Genomic DNA, 25891 nt, shown 5'->3' with positions numbered 1-25891 from the left:
CAATGAAAGTATCTGAAGTGTTTAAATATATTTATAGAGTTAGACTTCTATGCTTTCGAAAGTACGAAGGTTTCGATTCTTATAAGTTATTTTCGATGATGGAACATCAGATTCGGTGATCAGTTCCGTTAGACATAATCTATACTATTCGAATTATTTAGAAACCAAATTTTGTAATTTTTTAATAAAAATTTTTTAACTTTATTTGCCTAATGAACGAGTAGTTTTAAAATGAACGGCTGAAAATAAAAAATTTTATAAAAAATAATAATAAAAGACTTAAATTTCAAATTAGAAGTTTTGATCTTTTACTATTAATGTTAAGTAAAATTTTTTAATAAAGTTTTATGTAATTTGAATTGTTCTACACTGCTGAACTTAAAAGCTTGCCACATCAGCGGTTAAAATAGTCATTTTTTAGACCGAAAAATTATAAAATTTGGTTTCTAGATAGTTCTAATAGTATAAATTATGCTTAACGAAGTCGATCGTCGAATCGAATATTCTATCATAAAAAATAATTTATAAATACAGAGATCTCCGTCTCTGCATATAAAATTTTATATTTTAGATTTTTTAAATGTCGTAAATAAAAATATATATTTAGATAGGCAAAGCGTGACAGGTTTTTTGTATTATACTCGAATAAAGTGGACGTACAAAATCCAATCAAAATTATCTTTGAATCATATGCGCTAATAATTCAACCATTCATAAGCGCATTATTTTTTTTAATTATTAAACTTTAGCAGTACAATTTTGACCTTTTTACGCCGCCTCACTTTTCACCACCAAATTGTACGTAAAATTCAATTTTGATACGGTGCAATGACATGGATTGGACGGTCACGATGAATTTGACGTCCTAGTGTATATTTTAAACGGAAAACTTCAAATACCACCCTGTGGTTTCGCACTTTTTTATTTTAGTATCCTATGGTTAGAGTGTATCAGTTTAGTACCGTGTGATTTCGTACTTTCTCACTTTAGTACGTTGTGGTTTAAAGTGCATCAATTTACTACGCTGTGGTTTCATTTTTCTCTTTTCGTCGGCTCCTCTATTAATATTTCATTAAATTATATACAAAAAAAACTTCAGATACCCTATTTAGATTTATCAAATATTTACTTTAGTACCCTTTAGTTTTAAGTTTGTCACTGATTAGTTTTCCTCCATTAATATTTCGTTAAATTATATACAAAAAAAACTTCAAATACCTTACCTAGGTTGATCGAATATTCACTTTAGTACTCTTTAATTTTAATTTTGTCACTGATTTAATAAAAAAAATTAGTGAAATGGGTAATAAAAAGTGAAAAATAAAATCACAGGGTACTAAAGTGAGAAAGTGTGAAACCATAGAGGGGTATTTGAAGTTTTCATATTTTAAACCTTATCTTTTTAAGCGTTTACGTAATAGATTTGTGGACCAGGCATGTGGGGTCAGGGATGCAAACGGATCCGGGTTGATGGATGCAAACCTTATCCTTTTAGTTTTTACTTTGTCACTGATTTAACAAAAAAAAATTAATAGAGGGGATAATAAAATGAGAAAAATGAAACTACGGATTACTAAATTGTTACACTTTAAACTATATGGTATTAAAATAAAAAAGTAGATACAAAATTAATATATATTACCAACCACAGAATTTATCACTACTATGTGATTTGTAAAATATATTTAGTTACTATTTTGTGATTTATAAATATTATCATTTTAGTACTCTACGTAACGGCAATTTTTAATGATAAAAAAGAGTAAAATTACAAAATAGTAAAGTGAAATATTTTAAATAATAGAGTACCAAATTCCAAATGTGCTTAACCATAGGACAACAAATTGAAAATTTTGCATGATAATAAAGAGTTATACCTTAATTTGTTTTCAGTGCACAAATATAAGAGTTTTATATATTTTTTATTATTATGAAGGCGTTGGTGGGTGAACCGTTGTTTAAACACGTGTCGCGTTTCGACCGATCTGCTTTTTTTGTCCCTTCAACTTTTTTTAAAATTTTTATTTTTATAGTAATGACTATGATAATTTATTATCGTAAAAATATAGTAAATATTTATTTTAATTCAAATTTGATCAGATTTAATAAATTTAATAGCCCTCGCAATATATTAACTATTCTAATATTTTTCTCTAATTAATATGTATAATAATCATGAGTTTCTCTCTCTCTCTCCCCCTTTATATCCTCCTCAAAAATTGAAGCACTTCAATAAAATTTCACATCTAAAAATAAATTCATTAAATTTTATCACTGTTTAGTAATTAAAGCTAATTATTATATTTAATAAATTTGATACCCCTCATGTTCTCCATATTATTATTATTATTATTATTATTAATTCCATTATTTTTACTCCAACCAATGCACAACATCATAAGATTCTCTCTCTCTCTCTCTCTTTTTCTCTCTCCCCAAAAATTAAAGCATCCAAACACAATAATTTCCCCCTCCAATCATTTATTAAAAAGCTAAAAACCACCAAAAAGAAAGGGATTAAAAAAAAAAAAAGAAGAAGAAAAAAGGACCAAAATAGGAATGACACTGTAAAATAGACCATGACAGCTAGGGTTTTGTTTTGGTCCCCCACAACACCTCACCATCTCAATTAATCCCACAATTAAGATGGTCACACCCAATTGGTTCTCCTCAATAGGATAAAGATAGGGTGATTAATAGCCGTCTGATCACGATCAGACGGCCGCCGCCGAAGAAAGTCCATCACGATTTGTTTCCACTTTCGATAAAATGGCCCGCTTATAAATTTCACCATTTCTGTTATTTTAAGGGTTGTTCGGTTTCTCATAAAAGTAATAAATAAAAAATTTTGAAAAAAAGTTTTTAAAGGTAATTTATTTTTCCAATTTTTTACTTGTTTAATTTTAAAAAAATAAATATTTTTAAACTTCTTCATATTTAATAAAAAAAAATAGTGTTATATATTTGAACGAAAAATGAAATTTAAAAAAAGTTTATCAAAAAAGGTATTTTTTTGGAATTTAAATGTATGGAAACTTGGAAAAGAGGTAAACTTTTTTCTCGAACTTTTATTTTTCATAATTTTTCGGCGAACCAAATTGCTCCTTAGTTCCTAACATTTATTTTCGCTATTAGATTCCGAATCTTTATATTTTGTCACGTTTAAATCCCGACTATCTAAATTTATGCTAACTTTAACAAAAACAGTTCCAATAAAACTACGTCTATTAAGATAGACAAAGGTTAGGATTCAGAAGCCCACAGTTTGTCTCGACACCCAACACCTGCACTTTTAAATTTCTGAAAGAATTTAGTGATATATCTGATTCCACATCACGAATGCGTGAATGCTCTGAAAGAAGCAATAAGCGTCATGTGTGAGGTTTGGTTGGTCACATGCACTAGAAGTGGCGCCAATGTAAAAAAGAAAAAATATATTTGTAAAGGTTAGGGACTAATGGTGCAGTTAATCTCGAAGATTAAGGATTTTATTGTAAAAATAAAAATATTGAGATCTAATATGAAAATTTGAATAAAGATGGGGACCAAGTTGATGAACCAAGTTGCAATATAAGATTTTTACAGGGACTAAAATATATCTATCTAAGTTGACAAATAAATAAATTTTGCACTGAATTGAAATGTAGAATTATTGTTCATTTGGTAAACTTTTAATTTCTAAAATTCTACGGTGATTTTATGATCCGATAAATAAACAATCAGATTTTTGTTAAATTATAAAAGTCTAGGGACTAAACTGAGAATGAAGTAAACTAGAGGGTCTATTGCATAATTTTTCGTATCATATCCTTCAAAGATAAGCCTATCCCCACGCCTTATCCCCTGAGCCTCCGCCACACCCTTCGCTCCGTGTATCGCACGCACACGCTAACTCCCCCGGATCCGCTACACCCCACCACAACACCACACGCCCAACTACGCTATCGTGGCACGTTTTTATTGGATGTTTCTACGAAACACGTATTCTCACTGCACAGCGGATCCTATAAAATTGGATGTTGCGTATAAGTATGGAGTACTCAATTTATTGGTTAATAATGGTAATATTCATATAACCCCCTAAACTTTTCTAAAATTTCAAAGTTTGTTCCCAAGTTCCTAAGTTTTCCATTTATTATAATATATGTATATCGAATTTAAAGTAAAATACTATGCTAAAAAAAAAAGAAAATTAGAGATGTTCAAAAACATACTTGAGGACTCTGTTTGTAATTTGATAAAATATTAGGGGCTTATGTAAAAATATCCTTATTATTATTTTGGTAATTAAATTCGGCGTTGAATACGTTGATTCGCCGTATCCTGCAGTTTGATTCCTCCGAATCTTCGATTTAAACCCGTGACCTACCCAAAAAACAATCGCTTTTTTTATACCAATTAAATAATTTAAAATTTATCCCAGCCGTACGATCAGGAGTTGATCCGACGCATCACGACCGTGCATTCGGGGCTCTGCGCTACGCTCCTCCTCGGCGCTGCCACGTGGACGAACGGCGCAGCTCTGTCTCCCGGAACAGGAAACAGTCTTTTAACCAATCATAACGCGACACGCGTCCCGCGGTTATAACTGCTCGTGGGCCCCACGTGCTTCGCCTCCCCCGAGCATGTACTTTACGCTTATCCTCGGCGTGTCCTGAAACCCGGGTGGGGCCCACGTGGATTTTTTTAATAATAAAAAAAAGTCAAAATGTATAGAGACCCCCCTCGACTTTAGGATATTTCGAAAAAGGGTCCTCACCTTTTTAGGAAATTCTTTAAGAATTATGTGATTTTAATCAGATATAAATTAACAATTTTATCATATTTATTTGTAATTTTTTACATATTAATTATTTTTGAAGTTTTGAATCATGGTTTAGTGACTAATAAATTTGGACCAATTAGTAATTGGTGACTAATAAATTGATTGAAATTAATTAAAATTTTAACTTGTGTGAGAATTAATTCCCTGTAACCCTAGTGGGGGCCATGAGGGTTTTTTTTTTAAAAAAAAAGGGCCAAAATTTATAGAGACCACTCAACAAGCGAATATTTGAAATAGATCCCTCAATGTTATTTTTTTTATTTTGTTGTTTTTGTTTGCAAAACAAGATAATTTTCATGAGATATCTTAAAAATTTTATCAAATTTATCATCAATAAATTTATTAAATTTAAACCACTTTTTAGTGACTAGATGGACCAAATAATAATTAGCAAGTAATAAATTTTAATTTAATAAAATTTTTAGCGTAACTAAGTATTTATAACAATTTTCAACCAAAAAAAAATTAGAACTTTAATATACACCACCCAATTTTAGTTTTTATTAAATTAAATTTTACTTTTTAAAAGTTTATTAAGTTTAGTTAAATAAATTAAAATCTTTATCTGATTTACTAATGCTTTGAACAAAGTTAATATTTTTTTATTATTTTTGATAAATAAAGCTGAACTAATTAACAATTAATAACTAAAAAAATTCAAATATACTAAACAGAATAATTTAAATTAAAAATGAGTTTGAGAATTTTTTTTTTTTTTTTTTTGCTAAATTGAGCTTTCCGTTCCCAAATTTTGAGGTTAAATTTTAATAATTTAAAAAATTTGAACAACAAATTTTAATAAATTAAAATTTCAGGACTAAAAACCTAAAGTTTTGAGGACCATAAGCTTAATTGAGCTTTTTTTTGCCCTCGAAAGTAATTATTATTATTGAGGGGTTTACTTACAATTTTGACAAAAAAAAAATTATAAAAAGTAAAAGGGCTCAGAAAAAAAAGTAAAAACTTCAAATACCATCATTGTGGCTTCGCAATTTCTCACTTTACCAACCTGTGGTTTAAAGTATATCAATTTGGTATTCTGTGGTTTCATTTTTCTCTTTTTATTATCAATTTCACAAATTTTTTTGTTAAATCAGCGACAAAGTTAAAATTAAAGGATACTAAAGTGAATATTCGATAAACATAGATGGGCATATCTAAAAATTTTTTTTTGTATATAATTTAACAAAATATTAACAAAGAGTTGACGAAAAGATAAAAATGAAACCACAGGATACTACCTGATACAATTTAAATCAAAGAGTACTAAAGTGAAAAAGTGCGAAACTACAGGGGTGATGTTTGATGTTTACCCTAATTATTATTGAGGGGTTTACTTACAATTTTAGCCCAGAAAAAAAATGTAAAAAGTAAAAGGGCTCAAAAAAAAAAAAGCAAAATGACGAAATTGCCCCTACCTAATTCGTAAGATGAAGGCGCGAAGCGCAGAGAGAGAGAGAGAGAGAGAGAGAGAGAGCATCTTTTTGCGTGTGTGTGTGTGTTTTTGACTGTGCGGTGACGGTAAACCCGTGAAAAGAGGCTTTGACGAATCATTGAGGAGATGCCGCAGGGGCATTTTCGTCATTTCGCATCGGGGGAGGGGTTAGTTTACGGCGCACACCTATATCACCGGCCACGTGTTCCCTGGGCCCTGGTCCACCGTGGACCTACACCCACTCAACTACATCATTTTTAAGCATGTTTTATATATATATATATAGAGAGAGAGAGAATTGAGCTCCTATATTTTTAAAAGTACTAAGTTATTGGTGCTTGTAGATTTTTAGCCATTGGATTAAGAGATATGCGATTAGGATGCTGTGGACCCCCCTAGGGTTGAATGGGTGGTTGGTTGAATAGTATAATCTAATTGTTGAAAATGATTCGAGGAGTAGATCTAACAGTAAAAAACTTACAAGCACCAAATATTTGGTACTTTTACAAGCATCATAGTTGGACTCTATATATATATATATATATAGAGAGAGAGAGAGAGAGAGAGAGAGAGAGAGAGAGAGAGAGAGAGCTAGTCTTCTATACTACTATAGTCTCATTTTTTATTTTAGGATGTTCAAATCAACGTTCCACACCGTTAAAACTGATCTAGAATATTTACAGCTTTTAGAAATGAAATTTTATATTTTTTCGATATAGTTTACTTTATGATCAAGTCATTTCAAAATTGTCAATTTTCAATGGCTACTATGACGGGTTTGGAGTTCAACGGTGTAGAAAAATCTAAATTTCTTCAAATTTTGATAGAAAATACTTTAAACTATCTAGATTAAGGTTAACATTATTGATCTTGAATTTAAAAGTCCTATAGATTATTTAATTTTCACCGTCTATTTTGACATAATTTATTAATTAAGTAAAAAATGTCGAAAAAAATTAAAATTTTATTCTTAAGAACTTCATATACCCTACATCATATTTAACGGTGTGGATCGTTAATTTGAACACCCTAAGATCGAAAACAAGACTATAGTACCGAAGCTCCGGTACTATAGATAGCATAGTAGCCTAATTCTATATATATATATATATATATATATACACACACACACACACTAAAGCATTTATATTTTTTTGAATTAATTTCATACAGGCCCTTACAAATAGAGTGAATGAAGAATATATCCCTATAAAGTTCAACTTATATGTTGTCCCTACAAAAGTCCTGATATTTTCATATATGTCCTTTTTAGTTTGCTACCATTAAAGAACCGTTAGAGATCTGTTTATAATTTTAATTTTGTCATCATAAATATATATCCTTTCAAAAGCGATAACAGTATAATATAAAACGGTAAAAATGTCAAAAATTAATCAAAGTTAAATATTTAACCTATGATCAACTAGATTTTTCTAACGAATTCTAACGACAGGTATATATTTAAAAATATTAGAACTTTTATAGAGACAATAAAGTTGAATTTGGTAGGAATATAACTATGCAGGAATTGCCGTTGAAAGAAAAAAGGTTCTATGATGAGGTGGTGAACGAGGTCCAGGGAAATGTTTGTCCAACGTGAGGTGTTTTGAGCCGACCCGTTTCCGTTTTCCGTGCGCGTGGACCGTGGAGTTACGGGCGAGATAACGGCGTTATGTTTTTCACCCCCGACCCGTTTCCCGTTATCGTGCGTCTCCGTTTCCCACTCTCTCCTCGCCCCCGCTCGTGTTTATAGCCACCCGGTACGGTGCTCCGCCCCTTCTCTCTCTCTCTCTCTCTCTCTCTCTCTCTAAATAAAACCCATCTCCACCTCTCCCTACATCGCCTCTCTCTCTCTCTCTCTCTCTCTCTCTCTCTCTCTCTCTCTTTGTTGTATTATTAGTCCTAGATTCCGGCGAGGGAGCTCGGGAGATCGATCGGGGGGTGGCAGGGTCGGGGGAGGAGGAGGACGAGGAAGAAGAGGAGGAGGAGGAGGAGGAGGAGGAGGGGTGTGATCGGGGGGGGAATGGGGGGGAGGAGAGGGTGATTAGGGCTTCGGTTGCTTGCATTGGAGGGGAAAAGGAAGGGGGAGGGAGGGGGGGAATCGTGGGGGATCGCTCTCCTCGCGTCGATCGCTTCCGCCGCCCGCTTCCGTATGGCGCACGCATTCGTTTCCGCGGCTCCTTCGCTTTTAAACCTCGCCCGGGTTCGATCCCTTTAGCCCGTAATTCCGGATAGATCCAGCGGCCCCGCGCCTCGTTTCGTGGTGAATTTTGAGGTATGGCTCGATTTTGGGGGGATTTTCGGGGTTTTTGGGGAGAATTTTGGGGGAATTGGAGGGAATTGAGCTCGATTTGGTTTTCCTGTGATCACCGCGCTCTTTGTGGCGCTTTAATTAGCGTTATACGATGTTTTGGTTTAGTATAATTTAAAAGTTTTGGTTAAAGCTTCTCGCATTAAATTCCTTCTCTAAAGAGCCCCTTCCCTGATAATTGTTACGGTCCTCCAGGCTTTTTCATACCATAAAAACCCGATTTTTAGCTGAATTTTGGTGACTTTCCCAAATTTTAGTGATCAATCGCTCGTTCTGAGGACAATTACTGCTCTTTTTGTTGAAAAATTCGTCTGAAATGCTTTGATCCCGTTGAAGTTGAACACGGTTTGGTGGTTTCAAAAAATTCTACTCTTTTGAACGGTTTGAAGTTAAATTTCGATCAAATTGAGCGTGATTTATTTATGAAAAAAAATAAAATAAAATTTGATGATCAGGTCTGTGGTGTAGAAGCGATGCCATCTGGAATCATGGATCAGAGGCATCTTTCTTTCTTTTCTGAGGAGCTTTGCTTCCCTACTGAGGTAAGTTTTAAGTTTTCTTTTTTCTTTTTCCTTTTCTTTTTTTACTGTTCATATTGTTTTCTTCTTAAAGTGTGCATTTATTCAACTGCATGTTCAGTGATTGGGTGCTAGCGCACTGAATTTTAATTATGTTTTGCATCAGTTTTTAACTTTTTTCAATTAAATGATAAATTACTGCTCTTTGATTACTTGGTATTTTTCAAAATTTAATTATTTATTACTTTTCTGATGATCCAATTTTGTTACTCAAATGGGGCCTTGGACTGATCCCTCTCCCTTTTTCCGCAGAGGCAAGTCGGGTTTTGGAAACCGGAGTCCATGTCTGATCATTGTGGTGAGTGTTAACCTTTTTCTAAGATTGCGCCTTTTTGCTGTTTTTTATTTTTTTTTTGTCCCGAGGTCGACTTTGCGGGGAATATATTGGTCAGATATGATCCTGCCTATTATGGTCATGTTGATTATTAAATTATCGGATTGTTTTCTGTATCTATCAAGAATATCTTTTACGACTCATAGATTGCCCTGGTGGAGAAGTGCTCCTTGTATGTTTACTAGATTGAGAGACTTTTAGTTGAGTTACAATGAAAAGTTGTCTCTTTGATGTTCTGTGTAGTCAATCTTTTACAGATCATTCCATTGAAACCACCCTGCCTACCACTTTAGCTTTGGGGAGACCATTTTAGTAGGTTTCTATTACCATATTCCCCTGTCCACTACACTCTTGTGCATGTTTAACTGAAACTGGAAAGCTGTGTTGTGGATGGTCACTCTTGTTATATTCGGCTCACCATCCGAATTTAGCAAGTGCTTGACTAGATAAGGCCTTTGAACCCATTTTGGAAGGAATGGGTTGGAGATTACTACATACATGTACCAATTAAATGCTATAATTTTCTTACTGCCTTCCACTTTAGGCGATGGGAGTTCATTAATTTATTGATGATTGATTCAATTCATTTGTAGGAACAGAAGGATTGCCATTAATGTCGGGGAGCAAATCGGTTTCGTCTTCTCCACTAGAAAAGCTGAATCCCACTAACGGTGCAAATGCAGTGGGTTCTCTAGATCTGCCGCAGTCTTATATATTTAAAGATCAGAAATCTAGATTAAGCTTTGACAATCGTCTGATGGGGCGAGAGACGATTGCCGACTTGTCTTCTGCTCCTTGGAAGGCCGAGTTCGGATCCCACTCCGATATATCGGTCAAAGCTGCGGCTCTATTTTCAGAACGGAATCCGAATGGCTTCCACTATGAGAATGGGCATTTCTCAAACTCCCTTTTTGAGATGTTTGATAAGAAATGTGAGTTTTGACGGTGATTAGTTTTTCTTATTTTAGATCCTGAATATTCTGAGAGAAGCAATATGTTATGATAGAGTACTTATTGATGTAACACCTGATTATTAATCTTGATGATTTCTCCCTCCTAATGACAGTTTCCATTTGGTTTATGATTTTTTTTTTTTTTTTGCAGTGAGAATAACATCCAGTAGTGCTCTTCTTGGCCAGTCTATTGACACTGTCGACTCCAACTATGCTGAAGAGGAGCCTTTTGAGTCGATGGAAGAAATCGAAGCTCAAACTATTGGAAATCTCTTACCTGACGATGATGATTTATTATCTGGTGTTATTGATGATATTGGGTATATTAATCGGCCCAACAATGGAGATGATATTGACGACGATATATTCTGCACTGGAGGAGGGATGGAGCTGGAAGCCGATGATAATGTAAATGGCAACAAAGGGGTGTTGAATATAAACGGCCCATTTGTTGGGGAACACCCTTTCGGCGAACACCCTTCAAGAACTCTTTTTGTAAGAAACATTAACAGCAACGTAGAAGATTCTGAGTTGAAGAGTCTCTTCGAGGTACTTATCTTTTTCTCCTTTCTCTTAGGGCATGTTTGTTTCAACGTAAGTAGACTTGGGGTGGAAGTAGATTTTGGGTTGAAGTGGAGTTTAGGTGAAAATTAATTCACTTCCGCTGTTTGTTTCTAACTGTGAAAGTACAGTTCTGTGAGTTTTGTTGTTTGTTGGTAGGAAGTAGATGACGTAAAAAGTGCAGCTCTCCATCCCCAGTATACTTACCTCTGAAGTAATATTATTGTCTATTTTGTTACTTAGTGAATAATAAATTATAATAAATAAAAATTAATATAATTATATATGTATATAATTATATAGATGTATAATTATAAAATAAAATTTTAAAAAATTATATTATTTGTTTGCATATAAATTATAATAATGCAACAAATAAAATTCTAAAGTTACAAAATTATTAACATTTAACAAATTCATTTTTCATCATTTTCTAAACATACAAATTAGACAAAAAATATATTAAAACTTACCTAACCAAATTTGATCACATTGCCTCTTTGCACTTCACCGGAATTGACTTCGCCCCGTGGGAGGGCGAAGTCAATTACCTTATTTTGGGTGAACTCGACTTTCGGCCGTAATAAAATTACGACAAAACAAACAACGGAAGTGATAGTTTACGGCGTAAACAACTTCCCCCCTCTCCACTTCCCCCTCACTTTCACCCAAACAAACACACCCTTAACGCTCTTCTATATGAGGTCAAAACATACAGAAATCACCTGAACTGCACTGAATTTGAAACAGATACCTAATTTAATTGTTTTTTCCAATTTTTTTTTCAATTTTTTTAAACAGATTTCTAAATTTTATTTTTTTAAATTTTGAAACAGATACCTGAACTCCATTGATTTTTTTTTTTTTTAATTTCAGTTTTTTTTTCCTGTGATTTATGTACCTCTGCTTCAGAACTTAACCGTATTTATAGCTTTTAATTTGTAACCTGCAGAATTGTCTATTTCTTGGTGGAATATTCCACAACTTTGTTTGGCAGTGAGTCATTGATTTTTGACAAAACCTTTTATGGAATTTTCTTAAATTAAAAGAACTGAAAGGTAGGCAGTAAAATCAGAACTCCTAAAGTTCAGGTATCCACTTCAAGATGTAATATAGTTCAAGTAAGCCCTATATTGTCTTACGCATAGTTTATACAGTTTTAGTTTTTGCCTTTCGTTTTTAGTTTTTCTTACACTCTTTTTCTATTCAGCAATATGGCGACATTCGAACACTTTATACTGCTTGCAAACATCGTGGTTTCGTGATGATATCGTACTATGATATAAGGGCTGCACGAAATGCGATGAAGGCACTTCAGAACAAGCCATTGAGGCGTCGGAGGCTTGACATACACTATTCCATTCCCAAGGTAGCCACCTTATTATTAGGGCCTTCAAATAGCTGTAAAATGCTTTGGAGTTGCTGTATTGCTTTTCAACTGACTCCGTCCTTTTTCCAACAGAGGTGCTCTGTGCATCACTATAATGAAGTGATCCATTTCTGGATACAAGTTGAATGCCGGCCTTAATCAATGAAATAATTTGAGATGTTAATATTCACTTTATCTTTAGCTATCTTACCTGTCTTCTAGTTGCCTTTTTTGGTTGACAAATCTTATGCGTTATTTAGATCAGTTGACTATTGTACTGTTTTATTTCCCTGCTATTGGTTTCGTGAGGAAAGAATCCAGCTTCTTGAGTTGCAATTTTTTTTTAATCTATTATGCATTTATTTCAGAAAATTTCCGGTTTATTTGCTTCCTACTTCATTTCCAATATGTATAATTACTTGTGAATGCTATCTCTTCCTCTATAATTCTCAGTTTCTCACGTTGGAGCCGTTTTATGCGGGCAATGGATGATTTCCCTCTGCTACTTTTCATTCTGCTTGACTGTCATAATCATTTGCATGTTACAATGCTGCTGCATATTGATCTGGATTCCTACATCGATATATCCTATCACCCTCATTTAATAACAGAAGTTATTTCTGTTTAGGACAATCCCTCTGAGAAGGATATTAACCAGGGAACTCTTGTTATATTTAACCTTGACTCATCTGTTTCAAATGACGAGCTTCGTCAGATATTTGGTGTTTATGGCGAAATCAAAGAGGTAATTTTATTTACAGTCTTTTACACAAATACCCCTTCAAATTATCCATTTACATTTATACCCCTTGAAATTGCGGTTCCTTATAGAAACACCCTTATTAAGTAATCATCCAATTCACAGGCCATCTTTTGTAAGTACGCGGTGTATATGCAAAAATAAGTTCAAATTTTGAGGGTTTATATGCAAATGGATTAACTTGCAGGGGTTGTACATCTAAATTTTGTTTTAGTTTCTTTATTCTGGTATTTAACTTCATTTGCGAAACTAATCTTTGGCTTTGAGTTACAGATCCGGGAGACTCCGCACAAGAATCATCACAAGTTCATAGAGTTTTATGATGTGAGAGCAGCTGAATCTGCCCTGCGTGCTCTAAACAGGAGTGATATTGCTGGGAAGAAAATCAAACTCGAGCCTAGCCGCCCTGGAGGTTCAAGACGGTGGTATTATCAAACCATACTTGCTTACTCTGTTCTTAGGCATTTTATTATTCTGGTTTCTTTTTTAATTAGAAGTTTGATTCAGACGCTCTTTAGTAGAAATAATTGCAATTTCTGTACCATGTTCCTCTTCCACCTTTGATAACATGCTCCAAAAAGAGTAATTTTGTTAGCTGCAAAGCTATTTGATCGCTCCTGCCAATGGTAGAAATTACTCCCATTGCTGCAATGGCTAATATTTATTTGCTTAGTTTTCTCTTTAATTACGGTCGGTGTTGTTAATTTGTTGCTGTTGATGGTTTTACCCTTGCATATATATATTCCCATAGGAAGGAAAATAAAAATATTATATGGGCTCCATATCCAAGAGGCATTTTTTTATTTTATTGTATTTGTCGCTCTGTTGGACAAATCTTTTAGATATAATTTCAATGAGTCTTGTCACTTGAATTTGGTTTATCCAGATTTATATTCTTCTATTTCTTCTTTGTTTAAAGTAATTCCTATGAGCATTTAAATGCTTCTAGCCAAGCTTAACCTATATGCATGTCTTGGCATTTTCTTCAGTACTCCAAAATTTGGCTGATTTTGTAAAGTGTAAAGCATTTTTTAGAGGGTCTAAACCAGGAACCTATATATTCCATGACTACTCGAGCCATATCTTCGTAAAATTGTGGAACCTATATAAGTCTATTTGGCCATGTGCAAAAAACAGCAAAACAGGGAAACACCAAACCATAAAAGAAAAAAGATGCACACAAAACAGAACACAGTAGTTAAATCTACTTGGATATGCTTCTTTTTTTTTCCTGTTTTTCTCTCAGTTGCTATGAGCATGATGTAAGTTTCTTTGTTGAAATGAGATTTTAGGCTTGATGAAGGATGCTTGGTCTCAGTATGTCTCAATTTTAACTAGTGTCCTAAATGATGCAAAGCTGAAATAAATGCACACACACACACAGAGACACACACTTAAAACTTTGTCTAAAGTATGCTTAGCTTTAAAGCCAGGCTGAAATTGCCTGAAACTACCTCATAGGGTGAATTTTGATTGCTTAAATTCTTTCCTTTTTTTGCTTTCTGGATCTGTTTGATAAGTTACATCGACAAAGCTAATATGTTTTCCGTACTAGTTGTATAAGATGTAACTTTATATATCAAGGTGTTAGAAATAAGGATTATCATGATCAGGAGCTTTTGTGCTGAGCAATACCGAGAGCGCATGCCAACTGTGCTGTGCCCAGCATTCCGATTTTGCTGTGCTATCCACGCTATCTGCTCATGCATTACTATATATAAAAATAACTTAATACAAAGCCCATGCTGACCGTATCGAGTGTCAGAACATATCATGTAATGGCACGTATCGTGCCTGTGGTTAATCACTTTGAGGACATGCAGCGGCAAGTAATCCCTGACTATGAGTTTGCCGAATTGCCTAAGCTGCTAAAATAAAAGAGAAATCTAATAACCGGGGTCGGAAAGCAAAATTTATTCATGTGTTTCAAACCATGGATATTATCAGTCTCCGTATCTGCAATTTGCTGCTGCTGTATGCAGTTTCAATCATATTGGCATTCTCTCATCAGAACCATAGGTAGTATTCCACTATCCGTGCTATTTACTTCTGTAATAGAATTAGCATCATGGCTTATTCAATATTCCTTTTTTTACCTATAATTATTATCTTACGTCTCTTTTGCTTTTAGTCGATTTGAGACTCCTAGTGGTCCTATCTGAAGATGTCGGATAAAAGGTTGTTTAATTTGCAGCAATTACTTTGTTAAGTCTTGATGTACCATGGCCAAATATTTAAACCAAATTAAGAATATACTCAATGCAGAAAGGAAAACGATAACGACGATGGATTTTGATTCACTTGAAGTCTAGGCCTAAACCAAATGTGATAACCTCGTATTGAATAGAAACCCTAGGCACAATTCTATAGCCATATAGGAAAGAGATTTTCGGTGTACTCAAAGGATAATGTTTAATGAAGAACGAATATTCTGGCGAAAAAACAGAATTCTTTATGGTTATTGTGAGTAATGGAAATCCGTTGGTAATATTATGTCAAAAGCACTTATTAAAGTCAGCAACAGCATCAAGTAAAAACTAAGAAAATTATTTCTTTCTATTATGAATCCTTAATTCCTTGAAATGGAATAATAGAATAATTCATCTTTGTGAGTAGGAAGGACTGAAGCTGGCACAGAAAAGGAAAATCGGAGTGTTATATTGAGTTGCCGTAGAATGCTTCGAGAATAACCAGGCGACCTGTGTTTCTGCTTTTTTCCGACCGTGAGATCAGCGTTGATATCCACACTAGTAGCCATTTGACAGGCAACTTGATGTGTATCAGTAGATTATGAATCACGAGGTCGACAAGTGGATCTCAAAGCTGATCTGACGTGCAAAAGCTGAAGAACCAGTCACGCGTGTTTCTGAAAGCATTCTAGCTAAATTCCTTTTATGGTAGTATTATAGTTGCATTTGATGGTCTGTTTTACATTTCTAAATGAAGTTTTATCTATTGTTAGGAATTCCATTTAAACTGACTTGCTTGATGTATTAGGAAATTTAAACCATCTTTAGATACGGAGAACACGAGTCACGAACATTAACACAGGAAATTTTATTTACTTGGCTTTGATCAGCTTAGTAGTTAACAGGTTTAATTGACACATGTAACTAGTGAGCAATCAGTTTTGTGCTTATTTGGCTTTGTACAATACCTTATCGTTTCATGAAAAGAAGCTTGTGTACTTTACATCGTAGCTGTCGTTATGAATGGGCTAAAGATTTTGCCGACCTTGTGTCAAGCCTTTAATCATTTTACATTTGCATGGCTTATGACATCCTATTTATTCCGCCTGACTAGTTACATTTGTGTTTACTTGCTTAGTAGTGCTGTTTTTATCGTTCTTTCCATAACATAATTACTTTCCCAAAGAGCTCTCTTCTCTTTATCTCTTCCTTAAAAAGTATTTTCTTCTAGCGTAAATTCTAAAATAAAGATTTTTATAAGCACTTTTATGAAGTACCATTTTAGATCTCTATGTGGACCATTGTTGAGTAACATTGTCGTTTTACTAACAGCTTGACGCAGCCGTTGCCTCCAGAGCTGGAACAAGAAGATCTTTTGGGTCACAAGCAGGGGAGTCCCAGCCAATCTCCATCTGGATGCTTTGGTATGTCGTTTGATATTTCTCATAAATGGCATTATGCTACATCGTCTCGGCATGTACGTTTGGCTAAAATTGCAGGAAATACTAAAACCTATGTAGGGGGCAAAGTGATGACAAAGTATTATAGTTTAGGAGGGTAATGCACCAATGCATAGGTTTTGATATTTCAGGACGGCCGAGTGAAAATCGCAACATTTACAGGGCGTTTCCTGCATTTTAGCTTATACTTTCTAGACATTTGCTTTTGCTATGACTTGCATTTTGTTGACATAAATATCGTAATTACCAGGTTCAGTCCCTCTTAATGGCCTTGAAAGTGGGGCTATCCAAGGCTTACATTCTTCAGTTCGAACACCAATAAGCTCATTTCTGGAAACTGCTTTTCCCGGGATTTCTTCGAGCATATCTCAGACTTTATCCTCCCCTGTGGGTATCGCATCGATCAACAATCACAATAATCACTCGGTTCATAGCGAGCTCAGCCACTCATTGGGTCAGATGAACTTGGGATTCCACGGCCTCCCTGGATTCCATCCTCAATCACTGCCGGAGCACCATAATGGAATAACTAATGGCATAACTAATGGCATTGCTTATAACTCAAATGCCATGTCGGCAACGGGTTCTAATATCAACGTGAGGCCTTCGGAAGGAATGGATAACAGAATCTTCCATAAAGTGGGCTCCGGGAGCCTCAATGGCCATTCTTTCGATCATAATGAAGGCGGTAAGTGCGATAAGTTATTTATATCTTTTGCCTTACATATGTCTGCTTTCTCATTGCACTTTGACAACCACCATTCCTTTTCTGGTTCCATATGTTATGGCCGTTGTTCGTTTAATTCTCTTTTGAACTTATACCCCAACCCTTCTTGAAAGTGCAGTTTCGTTGTTGGCTAGCCATCTGATTCATGGCGATAGTTGGTTTTGCAATAGATGTAAATTGTTAAATAGTGCATTTTTGTCAGTAGGAATGGCGTGTATGTATGAAATAAATCTTTTTAAGGGCATGTATCAAAATTCAAATTTTGCAGGGTTATATATATATGTGTATAAAAATAGATAGTAACAGGGTTAGATGCAACTATTGAAAGTATAGCAAATGTCTTTAGATTCTCTTTTTCGTTTTTTGGTCTTCTTTTCGTTTCTTATTTGCTCATAATAAACTACATCTTATCTTGTTACAGCATTTGCTATGTCTGGAAGTGGAAGCTGCCCTCTCCATGGACATCAATACATGTGGAACAACTCCAGTGCTGCTTTCCCCCACCACCCTGCCCCCCCCATTTTATGGCCTAATTCACCATCAATTTTAAACAATATTACTTCTCACCCCCCACCACAAATGCATGGAATTCCGAGAGCACCATCTCACGTACTAAACTCCGCTCTCCCTTTACCCAACCATCATGTCGGTTCCGCACCCACCGTCAACCCATCTCTTTGGGACAGACGCCACACTTACCCTTCCGAGTCGGCAGACGCCCCTGCTTTTCATCCGGCCTCTCTTGGAAATATTGCTTTCCCTGGAAGCCCTCAGTTGCATCCGTTGGAAATGGCTACTCGTAATATATTTCCGCACGCCGGCGGTAATAATTGTATGGACCCCATTGTTTCTCCTGCCCATGTTGGAATCCCTTCTCCTCAGCAAAGGAACCATATGTTTCATGGGAGGAATCCGTTAATTCCGATGCCGTCCTCATTTGATGGCTCGAGTGATCGGCTGCGAAGCCGAAGAAGCGATTCAACTGCTAATCAAGCTGATAACAAAAAGCAGTACGAGCTTGATATTGAACGCATTGTTCGTGGGGAAGACTCTCGAACAACGCTTATGATAAAAAATATCCCGAACAAGTATGATTGTCGCACCCGATCTTACTCCTATGATTCCTTCTATTAACTTTCAATTTTTAACTTTACTGAACGTAATGGACAGGTACACATCCAAGATGCTTTTGGCTGCTATCGATGAGAATCATCGAGGAACTTACGATTTCATCTACCTGCCAATCGATTTTAAGGTGAGTGAAGCTTCTCTCTAAAAACTCCCGTGCCATCACTTGCTTTTTATGGTAGATATGCGCTTTCCATTATTTACTATATCTAAACTTGTGTTTTGCCTGTTCTTCTTCCTCCAGAATAAATGCAATGTTGGATATGCTTTTATCAACATGGTCGATCCTCAGCATATTATTCCATTTTATCAGGTCCGATTTGCTTTACCATTTCTATTGTTAATGACACAAAAGCATATTGATTATGCTCGGCACCTATCACTATTCAAGCTTTCCTTTCATTTGTATTGAAATGAATATTATTTTGCAGACATTTAATGGTAAAAAGTGGGAGAAATTTAACAGCGAGAAAGTGGCGTCGCTTGCATACGCAAGAATCCAAGGAAAAGCGGCTCTTATTGCCCATTTCCAGAATTCTAGCCTGATGAATGAAGATAAACGGTGCCGTCCTATTCTCTTCCATTCTGATGGTCCAAATGCGGGAGATCAGGTACCATATAATCGGATCCGATTTTCTTGGTTCTCTTTTTGTTGATTTATTACCAGATTCTATTGTTTCTTTTTTGTAAGTGTAAAAGCTCTGCCTATGCCACTTTAAGCCAAACTTCAAAAAATATCCTGCCAGACTTTTCCCCTTTGGAAAACTACTATCGGCTTTTTAGGGGGCCTTTGGATCTTTCTATTTATTTCTTTCATTCTGTTGCAAAAAAGTTGAATATTTCTAATTCATTTCTTAGCTCTATCTCTTATGTCTCAAATTGAAGTAGTAGTTTTAGCTTTCTGTTTGCATATGATTATCTTCGGATTCCCATAACAAATCCAACTATTTTTAAGGGAGGGAAAAAACATGTCGTTCTCGGCATAATTTATCGCTTCTTTCATGATAATATTTATTTCAGCATCAAATAAGTAAGGCAAAGCACTTATAAATTTTCTTTTTTTCCTGTTACAGGAGCCCTTCCCGATGGGACCCAATATCCGGTCCAGATCCGGGCGAGCCCGAACTTCCACTAACGAAGAAAGCCAGCAAGAAAACTCGCTAGCTTCTGCTAACGAAGAAGCCTCTTGCAGCGGAACCGAAACTGCTTCTGCTTCCACCAAAGACCTGGAGTGACCCAACGCGACCCGCTCCAGGGGCACTAACCCTAAAGTCAAAACCTGTAATATCATCTCTTCTCCATTTTTTGCTTTTTTTTTTTTTTTTTTGTTCTGTTCTCCCTGCTGATCAATTTTATCATCCAGAATTGTACTGATACTTTCTGAGACATGGGTTGATCACTCTAGGGTTTCTGTAGATCTCCCATCACCAAACTCACTGAGAGGGGAGGGGTGCTAGAGTTTTTCTTGGATTTTGCTATTAAAGTAACTGAAGACCAAAAAAGGCGAAAGGCGCAGGGATGGCTTATTTAAGAGTTTTGGATGATGGTAAAGAGTACTTAACATTGTACAGGAGCTTCAAGAAAGAGAGAGAGAGAGAGAGAGAGAGAGAGAGAGGGAGAGGTCAAAGCTCGCCTGTGTCTCGCTAATTCAGATCGAGAAAGAAAGGCTTTCCTTGCATTTTCTTTCCGCTTCTTTTTTGGCTTCGTGTGATCTGTTTGTCTGTCTGTGTCTATCTGTTTGCTTGCTTGTTTGTTTCTTTTTTTTGAGTTCAGAGCTCCTCCATGCCGTTGCAGGGGTTCGTTTTTGGCACCGTCGTCAAGTCTTTGTGTCTAAACCTTGTTAATGTATACATCTATTATAGCATGAATATTTTGATCAATTGATGGTTTTCAGTTTTATTAGCAGTCATCTCAGCTTTGTATCGGGCAAAATTGCAGCAGTAGTTTTGATGAGCTGCAATTTCGTCCCTAGCGTTTCCACAAAACCTAATATTTCGCACAGTGATTCCTGGTTTATAGCCGTCCAAAGTCTTCGTGATCTCTTATTAGGGGGTGTTTGGTTTCACAAAAAAAAATAGAGTAGTTTTTTTGCTTGAAAAAAAAATGTTTTCCATCTGTGTGGTTTTTCTTTTTTAAAAATAAAGTAGCATTTTTTTGAAAAATTGTTTTCGAATTTTAGGTTAAAGTAATGTTGCCATTCAAATTTTCACCCAGATGTGGGAAAGGATATGTTTTATGATCTTTTTTTTTTTGGGAACCAAACACCCCTTCAGTTTAGATGGAAAAAAACATGTTATACAGGGATGACGGTGCAAGGAACTACTTCGAAGAAAAAGGCGGCGGACCAAATTGCTATTGATCGATCATTTTCTAAAAATACCTGCAATACCTTCCCCCTGATGCACGGCGTGTGTCGTTGATTGCTATTTCGGTTCTGCTTGCGAGTATGGAACTTGAATTCTTTTACTCGCGTGCGGCGCGAACACGCATGGCAGAATCTATCTGCATTTTGCCTCAAATCGTATCACTAAATTATACCACAGTAGATGCAGAATAATGCGCAGCGAACAAACCACACTATAACAACACTACATGAATAGCGCACAAAATGCACGTATTATTATTTATTATTTCCATCGGTTTTTTCATTTGTTGCAAATCACGTTTGGACACTGATTAGCTTGCCAATATATTAACTATGCTCTGTACGAATCTTAAATCCCTATTCTTACGGCAGTATCCTAATATTTGCAGATCACCGTATCATCCGTATCCACGAAAGTATTCAGACACATCTTCTTTGTAGGCGTAAAAGTTAGAAGAAAAAAAAAAGAAAACAGCAAAGGAGAGAGATCTTGCCTCAATTGGTTGTCATGTGGTATTGCTCGCCTCCGTTGGCTGCTCGCAGCTAACGTGAGCTAAGTCTCTTCCGCGACTCTTAGAAGAAGTCGTGCTTAAGGCCGCTAAGAACCGAGTTGCGGTAGAGGACCCCATAGTGGCCGCGCCAAAACACCAAGGTCACGTAAGAGGGAGCCCTCAGGTCCAAGATGGCCGGAGAAGGGGGTCCGGTGGCGGGGACGGCATGCTCGTCGCTGCTCCCGGAGATGAGCAGGAAGTCGTCGCTCAGAAGGCCAAGATTGAAGTTTCGGCGGGACGAGCCGTCGAAGAAGCAATAAGGCAACTTCGGAAGCTCAGGAACTGGCGCAAGCACGTCAAACTGCACCACCTTTGTCGGGATTTCCAGGGCCTCGCTGAGGGCCTTTACACGCAGCTGGTCCGTTTCGAAGTCGACTATCATGGCTTGCTCCAGCACAAACTGTTGGTAAATTGGAAACGGGAACAAGAAAAGACACAACAAATTAAACACACACACAAATAGAGAGAGAGAGAGAGAGAGAGAGAGAGAGAGTTAAGCCACTAACCTCTTCCATGCTTCTGTATTCGGCATGTATTTTCGGCCTGTAGTAATTGCTATTCATGTGAATCTCGATCGAAGTGACTAGCCTGAAGAAGATCATCACTGAACAGCAAAAAAAACAAAAAAAAAAAAAACAAAAAAAAAGAATTAACTAGAGAAAGATGATATTGAGATGCGAGTGAGACGTTGTAGAACGACTTACGCTCACCGTTCAACGAAGCATGCTCGTCGAGGCAATTAAGCAGAAACTCATCAGGGCTGAAACACCAGAATGAGCAAATCGGATTCTTTTCATACTTTAAAGGGATTATTCGAAAAAACCATAGTGCGCTAAGTTGGAGATGACGAGGGCATATGGCTGATCTTGCCTTTTGTTTTTTTTTCGCAATTTTTTTTTTCAACACTTAGAGACCATCTACCTCGTACTATTTGGTGCAGCGTGGATGATACGCTCCAGCACGTGCTGCAATTCCTGTGAAAATAAATGGTCCTAGTGTAAATGTCAAAGATTATAATGGCATATATAGGTGACTGATCAAGAGAAAGATATATAACAGGGTTATATTTTACCCGAGTGCACAGCACAAGACAATCAAATAAATAAAATAAAATAAAAATATGTATATTCTACGCAATGGTCTAAAAGAAAAGGTAATCAAGTAAAACGCACCTGCGATAATTCATCAAAGGTATATTCATGGCCTCCCAAAATTGCATTCATTCGTCTGCACTGCGAGATTCTTGAGCGTACGCGATCAAACTCATACAAGTCTTGTGTTTCCATCACTCTCTCCTGTTTATACCTCCCGCAAATGAGTCGCCAAAAACAGAATAATTGTGTCGAAAACAAAAATACTGTGATAGTGTTGAGCATGACAATTACAAGGTAGGAAAACATGAAGCTTCTGTAGAAATTGTTGCCATCTTGGCGTATTCGCCTGAATGAAGCATAATCTTCTTCAAGCAGCTGCATGGTGGATCATAAAGGTTTAATAGGTGGAATAAAAGATACTTTAAGAGGACCAAAGAAAGCAGAAGCATCAATCTAACAAAACCTTGATTTTGTTATGAATGTTGGATCGATTGATCTCGTAGTGCGCAGCTATTGCTGCCAAAGTTTCCTGCAACACCAAAAGCGTTCTCGCTTTCACATCTTCATTGAAATGAAAATTTTAGACATAGCTTGGCAGTCTGGTACACAAGTTGATACAAGAAGGGGGGAAAAGCAGACAATACATGCATCCGACAAAGGTGACGGTGACAAATCAAGTTACCGAAGCTCTATTCAATGCATGTTACTGTTACAGACGAACTACAAAGAATGTGAGAAGATAGAACATAATATGCATTGCGAGAGATTCATATTTGGCACAATATACACTATTGTAGAATGCATCATCACAACAAAATTAGTCTGGGAAAGATCAGTCGTAAGGCCAAGTTGGGGATTGTGATGTCTAAACATGCTCGCTCCCATGTTTTGATGGACACAGAAAATCCAAAAGATTGAAACTTCATCCTTCAATACTATTAAATGATCGTGGGACTCACCACTAGAGAAGCAAGCACCACTTGCTTCTCTAGCGGCAGTCCCTGATAGCATTTTATAGTATTGGAGGGGAACTTCAACACACCCTCAAAGTTTTTGGGCCCACCAAAGTATAAAAGCGAGTGTATTTAGCAGCGCAACACAAGCTAGGCCTAACTATATCAAATAATACTCACAGGGAACTATATACAAAATTAACAGCAACCAGTGCAGTAGTGAAACAAAACCAACAAACTATTGACCGGAATACAAAACACTGAGCAGTTCCAAAAATATTCCGTGTCGAATAGCAACCTAAACTATATAATAAAATAACAGCAACAAAAATGGGGCCTGTAAATGCAGCAGCAGGCCACTTACAGAAGTTCAAAGAGATCTAAGTAATGGGGAAGTAATCTACAAAAGGAGACGCTATCACTAAAAAGAACCCAAATAGATGTTAAATACCATATAGTCAGAGGAGAGAACAACCTCAAACTTGCATAGGAGATAGTATCACATCAGTTACCAAGAATTAAGCTCCTATCTAGGGCAACAAACACTTAAAGAAACCAAATAAATGTTAAGGACCATATCAGCAGACGAGGACCACTAGAAGAACTTAGTAATTTATACAAATTACGTCATCACATCAGCGACTGAACATTGTTCAGTATATTAAGCTCTAAGTCTACCATTAGAAACACTTCAATAATCCTAAACGCTAAACCTTCAAAAGGAAGACCCTAATTATTATTAAAGACCACCAAGAGCTCAGAGATTCTGATAACTCAAAAAAAAACAAGCGGAAATGAGCAACTAACAGTGATTGAACGGCAAGGACCCATTTAGGAATTCAAACTAATGAGCTAGATTGTCAGATACAACATCAGATCACTGCAAAATCAGCATTGAAGACCACTAATCACAAGAAGATCACGAGATTATGATAAACCACACAAAATGAGCTCAAAATGAGCAACTAAAGGAGATTGGATCGAAAGAACCACTGCAAGTACTCAATACAAAGAGAAATGGTATCTTCATCATCGGATCAACTCAAAATGAGAATTTGAAGACCACCAGATTAAGATAAAGACATTTATCAACCATTATCTCCACAAGAACACAGAGTGCTGGTGCATCACAAAATATAAGTGGAATTAGCAACTAACGGAGATCGGATAGCAAGAAACACCTTTAAGAACTCAAAATGAACAGCTAATCGTATCCTCCACACCAGTGGAGCACCTCAAAACGAGGTTCGAAACCACTAGGATTCAGATAAAGGTATTTATCGCCCATAATCCCAAGAAAATTCTGATGAATCACAGATAAGCTCAACATTAGCAACTAACAGCGATCGGAACAAGAAACAGTTCAAAAACTCGAAAGGAAGCCCTAAATCGTCATCTACTACATCAGATCACCTCAGAACCAGGACAGAGGCACTAGGATTCAGCTAAAAAAGCATTTCTCGACCCAAATCTCAATAAAACCACAGAAACACCGACAAATCGTGTAAAATTAAGCTAAAAACGAGTATAAACCCTAGATCGGACCGATCCAAAGCTCAAAACGAAGAAGAGTAGATATCAGGATCGAGGAGCGATTTGCCTTGTTTCCGACGGCGGCGCGATAGTTTCCGGCCCTCATCCTCTCCAGCGCCGAGACGGTGCACTGGTGCGACCTCCGAACGTCCTCCTTCTCGCCCGGATCCATAGATGGGAGGAGCTGATCGAGCTCGCCGAGCGATCGATGGGGATTCACTCTTCTTCGTCTTTTTCCTCGTCGCCGTAGGGTTTCCTCTTCTTCTTCTTCGCTCGGAGAGTGGGAGCTCTCGGGGTTTTGAGATGAGAGGGAAAAAAGAGAGGGGAATAGTGTTTGTGGGGGGTATTTATAGGGGTGGGTCGTATGGGAGGTGGGGAAGGGGAATGTGTCGGTTTCGGTAGAGCGGGGATGGTTGCGTTTCGGTAGCGAACGATGTTTTTTTNTTCGTTAGATTTACTCCTTTAATCATTTTAATCCATTACATCATACTATTCAATCAATCACTCACTCAATTTTAAAAATTTCATATCATTCTAACTATACATTCCTTAATTTTATGGCAAAAAGTTTACAAGAACTAATAATTTGCTACTTTTAAAAGCATAGAAGCTTAATTTCATTCATATATATATATATATATATATATATATATATATCTATACTATATATATAAAAGCGTATAGGATTCCGATAAGAACAGTTATAATCAATCTATTAAAAAATAGTATTCGCATCCATCTATAAATTCAATCCTATTATAATCA

At 36.2% G+C, this 25891-nt stretch overlaps 2 protein-coding genes across 9 annotated transcripts; one reads left to right on the top strand and one right to left on the bottom strand.

Moving 5' to 3' along the window:
* Window positions 8355-20532, top strand: LOC109726240 (protein MEI2-like 4). 8 transcript variants are annotated; one of them, XM_020255745.1, is made up of 16 exons: window positions 8355-8535; window positions 9027-9113; window positions 9402-9447; window positions 10077-10415; window positions 10588-10985; window positions 12208-12366; window positions 12995-13111; window positions 13400-13551; window positions 16648-16739; window positions 17026-17463; window positions 17924-18590; window positions 18673-18757; window positions 18875-18943; window positions 19062-19241; window positions 19704-19911; window positions 20047-20532. In XM_020255745.1, the coding sequence occupies exons 2-15, from the start codon at window positions 9045-9047 to the stop codon at window positions 19863-19865; spliced, it is 2973 nt and encodes a 990-aa protein (XP_020111334.1). In that variant the 5' UTR covers window positions 8355-8535; window positions 9027-9044; the 3' UTR covers window positions 19866-19911; window positions 20047-20532. The 8 variants fall into 8 exon arrangements, with proteins under 8 accessions (XP_020111334.1, XP_020111331.1, XP_020111333.1 ...); XM_020255742.1 differs by having other exon boundaries at window positions 20036-20532; XM_020255744.1 differs by having other exon boundaries at window positions 19994-20532.
* LOC109726246 (ubiquitin thioesterase otubain-like) lies at window positions 21271-25428 on the bottom strand. The gene is made up of 8 exons (XM_020255755.1): window positions 25194-25428; window positions 23104-23169; window positions 22932-23015; window positions 22719-22841; window positions 22468-22520; window positions 22257-22306; window positions 22053-22150; window positions 21271-21946 (listed from the first exon to the last, which is right to left on the bottom strand). Exons 1-8 carry the CDS (start codon window positions 25296-25298, stop codon window positions 21569-21571), a joined length of 957 nt encoding a protein of 318 aa, XP_020111344.1. The 5' UTR covers window positions 25299-25428; the 3' UTR covers window positions 21271-21568.

Source organism: Ananas comosus, linkage group 21, assembly GCF_001540865.1.
Source record: "Ananas comosus cultivar F153 linkage group 21, ASM154086v1, whole genome shotgun sequence".
Lineage (NCBI taxonomy): Eukaryota > Viridiplantae > Streptophyta > Magnoliopsida > Poales > Bromeliaceae > Ananas > Ananas comosus.
Note: the sequence above shows the minus strand (reverse complement) of the source record. Positions and strands in the feature narration are given on the sequence as shown.